This window comes from Passer montanus, unplaced genomic scaffold (assembly GCF_014805655.1).
Source record: "Passer montanus isolate IOZ18808 unplaced genomic scaffold, ASM1480565v1 scaffold54, whole genome shotgun sequence".
NCBI lineage: Eukaryota > Metazoa > Chordata > Aves > Passeriformes > Passeridae > Passer > Passer montanus.
In genome coordinates, this window is record NW_024370374.1 from 6,407,494 (window position 1) to 6,416,602 (window position 9,109).

Here is a 9,109-nt window from a genome sequence, read left to right on the forward strand (position 1 = left end):
ACTAAAGAATAGAGAAAGGATATGTACACAATGTTTAAAAGATAATAATGAAAATTTATGCTTTTTTCTAGAGTTCAGACACAGCTTGGCACTGATTGGCCAATGAGTGGAACACTCACACCAGAAACCAATGAAACAATCACCTATTGCTAGGTCATCTCCAAACACATTCCACATGAGTAAAACAGAGGAGAAACAAATGAGATAATTGTTGTTTTCCTTTTTCTCTGAGGCTTCTCAGCTTCCCAGGAGAAAAATCCTGGGTGAAGGGTGAATGTGAATGCCACACAGCCCCACACAGCTCCTTGCTCCCTCCCCCACAGTGGTATGGGGAAGGGAATCAGGAAAGGGAGAGAACTCAGGGGTTGAGATAAACATGGTTTAATAGGTAAAGGAAAAACTGCACACAAACAAAGCAAAATAAGGGATCTACTCCCCACTTGCCAGCTGCAGGCAGATGTTCAGACATCTCCAGGAATGCAGGGCTCCATAACATGTAATCGTGACTTGAAATGACAATTACCATCACTCCTGCCATCCCTCACTTCCTTCTTCCTCCAGCTTTGTGTGTTGAGCACAATACCATATGGCCTGGGATATTCCTTGGGTTAGCTGGGGTCAGCTGTCCTGCCCATGTGTCCCCCAGCTCCTTGTGCTCAACCAGCCCACTCCCTGGTGGGTGGGGTGAGATTAAAAAAAAAAAGCCTAGATGCTGTGTTTGTTGTTCAGGAATAGGGACAACATCCCTGTGTTATCAACATTGTCTCAGCTCAAATCCAAAACTGTGCCCACACCAGCTACTAGGAGAAAAAGTAACTCTACTCCAGCCAAAGCAGCTCAGCTCAGTAGCTTCACAAAGTCTGGTTTCAGTAGCAAAATAATACTCAGTTGGTCATGTTCCCTATTGTCAGGTGCTTAAAATTGCACTAATTTATGACAGTTGTCACTTTTGTTTTAGATTATAACAATTATTTCAGACAATTTCTTCAGTTCAGTATTTCTACTGTTCATCTCTTGACAAGCAATCAACAACCAAACCTCCTTTGCAGCTGTTCTCAATTGTAGGTTCTGATGGCCACAAGCAGCTGCATCAGAAAACTTTTTTCCTAAAGAGATGACAGAACTCTTTTTGTCTCTCCTGAAGCACTGCAAACTGCTTCCAGAGCCTTGCTACCATCAAGGGTAAGGCCACCTCCCAGCTTTGGGATTTCTCAGGAGTCTCAATACATGCGTCTTTTCTTAAACTCCAAGTTAATTTGGAAATGGGGTGATTCAGAGGGGTATTCCAATTAAAATAGTCTTTTAAAAAAATGAGGCAGTTCAGTGCCTCACTTCAGTTACTTTAAACATGATATGTCCTCACAATTATTCTTTTTTCTTTCCCCTGCACCCTGCATTAGCCTTAAAATATCCCAGGTATGAGCCGGTAGGGCACTACAGCAGTGTAGCACTTCCAGTCCTTCCCATACTTGCTGCTACAACGGTGCTCATCCCTAATGCAGCGGTGGGTCAGCAGAATAGTCATGTAAATGATGTAGAAGTAAGGCAGCATGTGCTCAAAGCCACAAGCCAGGCAATAGGCCAGCGAGCCCATCAGGTCTCCCGTGTAGTTGAAATGACGTGCCCAGCCCCAAAATCCTGAGGTCATCAGCTTGCTGTAGTACTTGGTGCCATCCACAGACGTGTAGGAGCACTCAATGTACTCTGGCTTCTTCCCCCAGATCCTGCAGTTGCCATTGGTGCGACGGAACAGGTCCTTCTGGTGGTTGGTCATTCTGAAGATGTAATAACCCAGGAAGCCCAACATCAAGACCCCTACGGCATAAGCTGTGCACAGCTGGACAGGATGGTAAACCAAGTACAGACCCTGGGGAGCACAAAAACAATCAGCCATTTACTTCCAACAGAGGCTCAGCATGCCAGACCAATTCCTTGACTACAGTGATCCTGAAGAGACCAGAAGAAGGGAGTAGAAAAATCTACTGCAATAGTAAAACTGCACAAAACTTTCAGAAAACTCTGCATCCCAGAGTTTCCTTCTCTCTTTCTCTCTCCAAAATTGCACTTCTTTGTGAAACACGAGGAGAAAAGTTGCAAGGATGCAAACTGGACAGAAGGAAAAACCCAAGGAACAAAACCCAAACAAACCACCACTAACCAAAAGACCCCCAAGAAGCAGGAATAAAAAGAAAGGGAACTGAAAGGATGTAGAAAAGTATGCAAACACAATTGTCAATGACAGAAACAGGCACAAAAAACAGGCAGGAGAGGAAAAGATGTCAAATCCATGCAGGGACAGGAAGCCTTCCTACAGAATTGTTACAAAGAATGTTGCTATAATTTCTCAACAGTGGGACTACATAGAAACATTTCAGGTACAAATTAAACTGCTAGAAAGAATGTTTCTGGAAAGTTTCACTCCTCTTTGCACAAATACACAGTGTACACATTTTTACCTGCAAAGTATAGAGGTAAGGCAACCAAACACAGTCACCCCAGCCCAAATACCATCCAAAATGATCATGGCAGATATCAATGGTTTTCAAGTACCAGGCTTCATTCCAAAAGAAGTCCAGAACATAAATACCCTGCAACAGAATAATTTCACATTAATAACAGAGCACTGTCACCAGTTATCCTGTTTAACAGCATCAGCTTACTGTCTGTGCTGCCTTGTGATATGATCTCAAAATTCATTGATGTTTTCACGTTAGCACTTCAAAACCAGACATTTCTGAACTCAGATATTGTGTATCCAGGTGGGTTGTATTTACGTGACAGTTCTTCTCAACTATCTCTCTAGACAGATAAAGCAATAATAGGATGACTAAGGCAAGTATACAACTCAAGGACAAACACCTGGGAAGTGAACTCACAGCTGACCATGATCTCTCTTCAGCTTAGATTCACAAGGTTACAAAGAGGAGGGACAGAGCTTCTATTGAGCAGGCTTCCATTTACACAGATCAGGGAATAAATCCAAAGAAGTCCCACTGAACTGAATGAGCTTGTTTCAGGCCAGGAAAAAATACCTCAGTTTCATTTCCATGGAATAGTTTTTTTTCTTACTTTCATACTAGCTTATTTCCAAACTTGTTTCTTAATTTCCTCCTCAGAATTTACCTGGAGGACATTGACAAGGATCATGGAGTTTGTCACTTCACCATACAGCTCCTGTTGTTTGGCAGCAAAGGAAAGGTTGATCAGAGTCCAGGCCACAATCCCAGGGCGCCCATTGAAGAACAGCTTGAAATCAAACCATTTCCCTATTCGAGGGTTAAATTCAATCCCCATCATATAGTCATAGAAGAAGTTGCCAGTGATTTTGCTGTAAAAAAAAATTAGAAATGTGTATGGTTATATACAAATACAGGTAATTGCTACTCTGACTAAACAATTCAGATTAATTTGATGCAGCGATAATAAAAACCATAAAACCGTGTAACATTGTGCAAGGTAACACAAACTGACCCAACCAAAGCATTACATTAATAGACATAAATTGTAGAATTTCAGAGGTGCCCGAGTTCACTTTTGGTAACACTTCTGAACAGTCTAACTATTTTTAGGATGGGTGTATCTGTGACATTGAGGCTGCCAGACCCATGGTGTGCAGCATGAAACATAAGGGTGGTGCTGGTGAAGCAATGAATCACTGCCATACACTCTCTGTGCCAGTGAAATGTACTCTTTCATACAATTTATATACCTGATTTTTTTTAACAATTTTAATCTCTGTTACCTAGTATTCTCTCACTACTAAAATCCACATACCAGTCTTTTGCATTGGTAGGGAAAAAGTAGCCTTTGATCATTGCAAAGGTGGACACTGCATATCCCAAGATATTGGCACACCACAGGAGAGGGATCCAGTTGTCAAAAATGATGGTAGGTGAGAAGAAGTGGAAGCAAGAAGCATTTGCAAACCAAAGCACATGGGTAATGATCCAGGCCTGAAGTCCATTTATTTCATATTTATTCACGACACCTAAAATATGAAGAAAAAATTGAGTGTTAGCAACCCTGCATTAATACAGCTTTTAATTAATATGGGTATGCACAGAATACACAGAAGCTCAACCAAGGGCTCATGTAATGACCTCTCTCTCCTCATTGCTCAATTAAATACCTTGAGGCAATTTCCTGAAAGTTCCAATAGACTCTACTGCACCCATTAGGCTTTGTTATGCTGAGTTTTTCTCCTCACAAAGCTGAATTTAGACTTTTCCCACAACTGACTAGAGTAACAAGCCACCAGTAACAGTTCACATCACACATTTTGTCCAAGTCCCTTGGGTTAATGGAGCTTGAGCAGGTAAAATTATCTTGTCAAATACCACCAGTCCACTGACAATTTTAAGTGCCAAAACTATCAACCAGTACTTTTCCATTGCTGGTGTGGTGCCTACCAACAGATCAACAGTTTTATTAATTACAAGAGATAGAAATGCTATAACTTATTCTAAAAGATGACCTAGATTGCTTTCTAGTGTTGTTTGAACTGAACATATGAGGAAGGCTAGAGCATTTATGTCCACGTTTCCTCTGGTTGCACATGGGTCATTAAAGACTCTAAGAACAGAAATACTATCATTTCAGAAGACTGCATGGTGTGCATGTATTCCAAGCAAGACCTTACCAGCAGGGGTGACAGCACCTTCTTGTACACCTCCCTTATATCCAGGGAGAAATTTATGGCAGAAATCAGGAATGGACACATACAAAAACACCTAAAAAAAGAGAGAATGTATTCACAGTAAATACAGACAAGACAAACCCCTCAAAACACTATCCCTCACATACATATACCAAATATAACATTTATCTTAAGTTTCTAGTAAGTATTGGGTAAGCCAAAAAAGCAAAAGCTGTTGTGCTTTTAGACTAGTAATACATCTAAGCTACTCTAGCTCTAAAGATGTATTTCATGTAAGGCTGTCATCCTTTTTTGGTGGGGAGGCAGGACAGTTGGTAACTACATTCAGATCCTTGTCCTTTTATTTTGATTTATTTCTTGTGCATTAATTTAAAACAAATGGGTATTGTTGTTATATAGCTGCTTTTTCTTAAAAACCTCATTAAGGAATATGTCACACAAAGAATATTTCTGTATATTCCCATTATACTTATTTTCCAAGTACATAGGCTTCATTTGGATTCCAAAACACCTTGGAAATTGTGAAACATCAAAGAATAAATGCCAGTGGAACATTCCACCATCCTTTGTGTAAAAGGATTCATCCAACAGCTGTGGGAGAAACCAGACACTGCATCCAGATCATAACTCAATAATGTACCTGGAAAGCGACCCAAAGGGAATAAATGGCAGCAGCCCTATAGGTCAGCATGGGAGTCCTGTTCCAGATGTCAGACAGATGCTTATTCCCTGTCAGCAAGTCCAGGAGTGGATCAGTCAGAGAGCACTGGTACTGGGCACAGGACATGATGAAGTAATACACAATCAGTGGTGCAAACATCAGCAGGAAAAGGATGCTTGCCAAGGAAAACCAGTCCACCTCCCTGTAATCCAAAACAGAGCATTTTGTCTCCCCAGGTTTCAGACAGATGAGTTACATCAGACAATTTTTTCACTGCACCTTCTAGATCTAACTGGATGAAAACTGAAAATGTGTTCAGGGCACAGGCATGTCTGGGGGTCAAGCAGCCATGAAAAGCTCTGCAAGGAACATTTTTTGCCACAAACTGCTCTAAAACTATGCTAGTTAATCAGAGCAAGAGATTAAATAAAATCTCCCCTCCGAAAACCAGATAATTATTACAGACTTCACATTTTTGATGGCAATCACGGCTCTAACTGGTGCCATTCAGTTGGAAGTGATAATGGAATCCCAAGAACGTTATGCAAAGCTTGGAAACTTGGAAAAGACAGACCTCGGACAGCCACACGTTGAATCTTCTGTGCCACTGTTGCTGTTCCCAGCTGCAGAACAATGCCCTACTGATACCTGCCCAGCTCTTTGGTAACTGGCACATGAGTCATAAATATTGCTACAGCAGAACTTGCCAGCTGGGAATGCCACAGATGCCAGACCCAGCTCTTTGGTAACTGGCACATGAGTCATAAATATTGCTACAAGCAGAACTTGTCAGCTGGGAATGCCACAGATGCCTGTTTTCCAAACCTCAGAAAATATTTATTTCCTTGAAGGAACCAGAAATTTTACCAATTTTTATGATTTGCTTTTCTTTTTTGCAAGGAGTGTGTTTTAACACAAAACTGTCTGGCAAACTCTCTGCCTTAAAAAACTTGAAGAGCTCTTCTTCAGCACTTGGTGCTACTGCAAATTACCCATGAACTTTCCAGAGCAGGGCAACACAAAAATCTGTTATTAACAGAAGGAAGTTTAAAAGAAATACAGAATCTCTAAGAGTAAGAATGAAGCAACTGGAAGTACAAGGACTACTTGGGGTCATTGGCTTCTCTCACCATGCTCTTCCCCACTGGCCCTGAGATGCTTTAGTATCATTTTGCACGTTTTGGTGTTTTCTTTCTTCAGCAAGTTTTTTCTCCTGATGGGCTGCCATTATGTCCTGTAGGAAAGAAAATATGAATCCTATTACTCCAGCTGGTTCTCAATAATTCTTATGCCTCTACAAGAGAATCACAAATAAAAGTTACTAACATCTATTATATAGACTTCAGACACAAAATTTAGGGGTGGAGGACAGGAAGCAAAAACATTTCACCAATTAATTCCCTATGAACTTACCTTCAGCAAAACAATCAAAACACTGATGTCAAAGTAATCCATTAAACTTCTTGCTAACTGGAAATTTCTTTTAAGATGCATAGATAATAATTCGCTTATTACTTACATGTAGATTTAAAAGGGGAAAAAAATGGTTCACCACATTGTCCTAAACCTTTGTAACTTAATTGCCCATTTTAATTTGAGAAATTGATACTGCTGTAACATTATCGGTACAGGACCTTGTCAATTGGACACTTCTGCCCAGAGTTCTTGCTCTATGTATGTCATTTGCACCATAGAAAACAAGATAAAATCCCATCGAGTAAAAAAATCAGTGGGAATGGAGAATTATTTACTCGGCACTACCTAACTCTCTCTGTGGAACACGCACTGTAGCTTTCTTTCATTCTGATCAAACACTTCTTACGCTAAAGATCATCATCCTACAGTCGGAACTATGGACTGACTGTGTGCCTCATCACGGCGAACCCGATCCTGTACCTGGGCACGGACTGAGCCTGGCCATGCCCTCTGCATCCTCCTTCTCTCGGGCAACCTGCTCAACGCCTGATCACACCAACAGCAAAAAAAAAAATACTCTCTCGCATCAAATCCGAATGTCCACTATTTCGCCTTTAGGCCATTTTCTTTAGTCCTCCCCCGCAGGCTTCTTTTCAGAAGCGATATGGGGGGGAAGACGGCTCGTCGCTCCGCTTTGCCCACACGACTGGCTCCCTTCCAGGCCTGATCCCAGACACGGTGAGGAAAGAACGCGCTCACCTGCGGGGCCGGGGCCGCTCTCTCACCGGGATCACTTTCACCGGGGTGTCTCTCACGGGGATCTCTCCCGCCGGGATCTCTCTCTCACACCGCTCCCCGCAGCCACCCCGGCCGCCACCGCTCCGCCTCTGCCGCACCTGCGGCCCCTCACCGGCACCGGCCCCTCCGGGCCCCGCCCCCGCCCCACGGCCTCAGCCAATCCCCGCCACGCCCCGCCCATCCCGCGGCTCCCCATTGGTGGCGCGCGCTCGTCCCATGGGCCGAGGAGCGCGAGGGGCGCGGGCCCCGCCCCCTGCCCTGGGACGCGCGCCCCGCCGGGAGCGTGAGGGAGCGCTGAGCGCGCCGATGGAGCGGGAATGGCGTGGGAATGGCGTCCAAGGAGAGAGGTTACACCTGCTCTTGGGTCACAGCGTGGAGCCCCTAAGGCAGACCGGGCCGCCTTGAGTCGTTATTAAACTCTCCACGTTCCACTGACCGTTCTGTGCAATTTGCAATGGTCCCGCAGAAAAAGACCTGGGGGTGCTGGCCGAGAGCTTCTCAGCACGAGCCCAGGTGTGCCCAGGCAGCCAAGAAGGACAATGGAATCCTGGCATGTGCCAGCAGCAGTGTGGCCAGTGCTATGAATGAGAAGCTTGACTAGGCCAATATTCAAGCAGCAATCAATTTATTAATTAATATGGTAAAGTATGACCAATATAGTCTTCCATGCTTTGCTTCCTCAGTTATTTATTAGAATGGTCTTTATAACTGTTGCATGGTCAGTTTCCACACATCACAATCACAGATACACATGTTTGTACCTGACACGAAACACAGCTTTGTATTTCACACCAGCAGGACCAGCCCCCCTGCTCTGGGCACCTCCGAGGCCCCACCTTGAACTGTGGGGTCAGCTTTGGGCACCTTAATCCAGGACACTGAGTTGCTGGAATGTGTCCAGAGAAGGGAATGGATCTGGGGCAGGATCTGTGGGGATGGAGGTCTCAGCCTGGAGAAAAGAAGGCTCAAGGAGGGGATCTTACACTCTACAACTCCCTGAAGGGAGGCCGTAGCCTGTACGCTCTCCCCCAAATGACAAGTGACAAGAGAAGAGGAAATGGCCTCAAATTGTGCCATTTCTTGTTTAGATTGGACATTAAAAAGTTTCTTCGTGGAAAGTGTTGGCAGGCATTGGAACAGACTGCCCAGAGTGGTGGTGGAGGTAAAAGCCGTGTTCATGTGGCACTTGGGGACATGCTTTAGTGGTGTGCTTGGCAGTGCTGGATTAGTGGTTGGACTCAGTCATCTTACAGGCCTTTTCCAACCTAAATAATTCTGATTCTAGTACAGAAAGAAGTTAGAATCCCACGTGTAAGGCGGCACACAGCAGCAAAATATGTGATGAGGGACATAAGAGTGGAGATTGGACTTTGAAGAAGTCAGCCTCTCTGGGGTCAGCACCCTGAAAGCTGCCGGGATGATGCTGAAATGAGACATACAGAAGGTTGCACCCTGCTCCAGTTACCTTGAGCACCCGCGCTGTGAACTCCGTTTGAGGGACACTTCTCAAAACAAGCTGCAGGGTTAGGAAACGGGCTAAGGCTGCTTTCCCGTTATTCAGGGCTCTGGGGAGATAA

General features: G+C 44.0%; 1 protein-coding gene across 1 annotated transcript; it reads right to left on the reverse strand.

Annotated features, from left to right (window-relative positions):
• Positions 1–365: 365 nt before the first annotated feature.
• On the reverse strand, positions 366–7,650 carry DHCR7 (7-dehydrocholesterol reductase). The gene is made up of 8 exons (XM_039725183.1): positions 7,494–7,650; positions 6,449–6,552; positions 5,298–5,520; positions 4,640–4,730; positions 3,775–3,988; positions 3,124–3,328; positions 2,457–2,588; positions 366–1,867 (listed from the first exon to the last, which is right to left on the reverse strand). Exons 2-8 carry the CDS (start codon positions 6,544–6,546, stop codon positions 1,403–1,405), a joined length of 1,428 nt encoding a protein of 475 aa, XP_039581117.1. The 5' UTR covers positions 6,547–6,552; positions 7,494–7,650; the 3' UTR covers positions 366–1,402.
• Positions 7,651–9,109: the final 1,459 nt, after the last annotated feature.

What these genes read in the sequence shown, in the direction of transcription:
- DHCR7 (XM_039725183.1), bottom strand. Translation starts at nt 6,546, where the DNA reads ATGGCAGCCCATCAGGAGAAAAAACTTGCTGAAGAAAGAAAACACCAA. An exon ending in CCTACCAATGCAAAAGACTG is followed by an intron (nt 3,329 to 3,774) that starts GTATGTGGATTT and finishes TTTTTTTTACAG; the next exon opens with CAAAATCACTGGCAACTTCT. An exon ending in CTTACCTCTATACTTTGCAG is followed by an intron (nt 1,868 to 2,456) that starts GTAAAAATGTGT and finishes TGTGCTCCCCAG; the next exon opens with GGTCTGTACTTGGTTTACCA.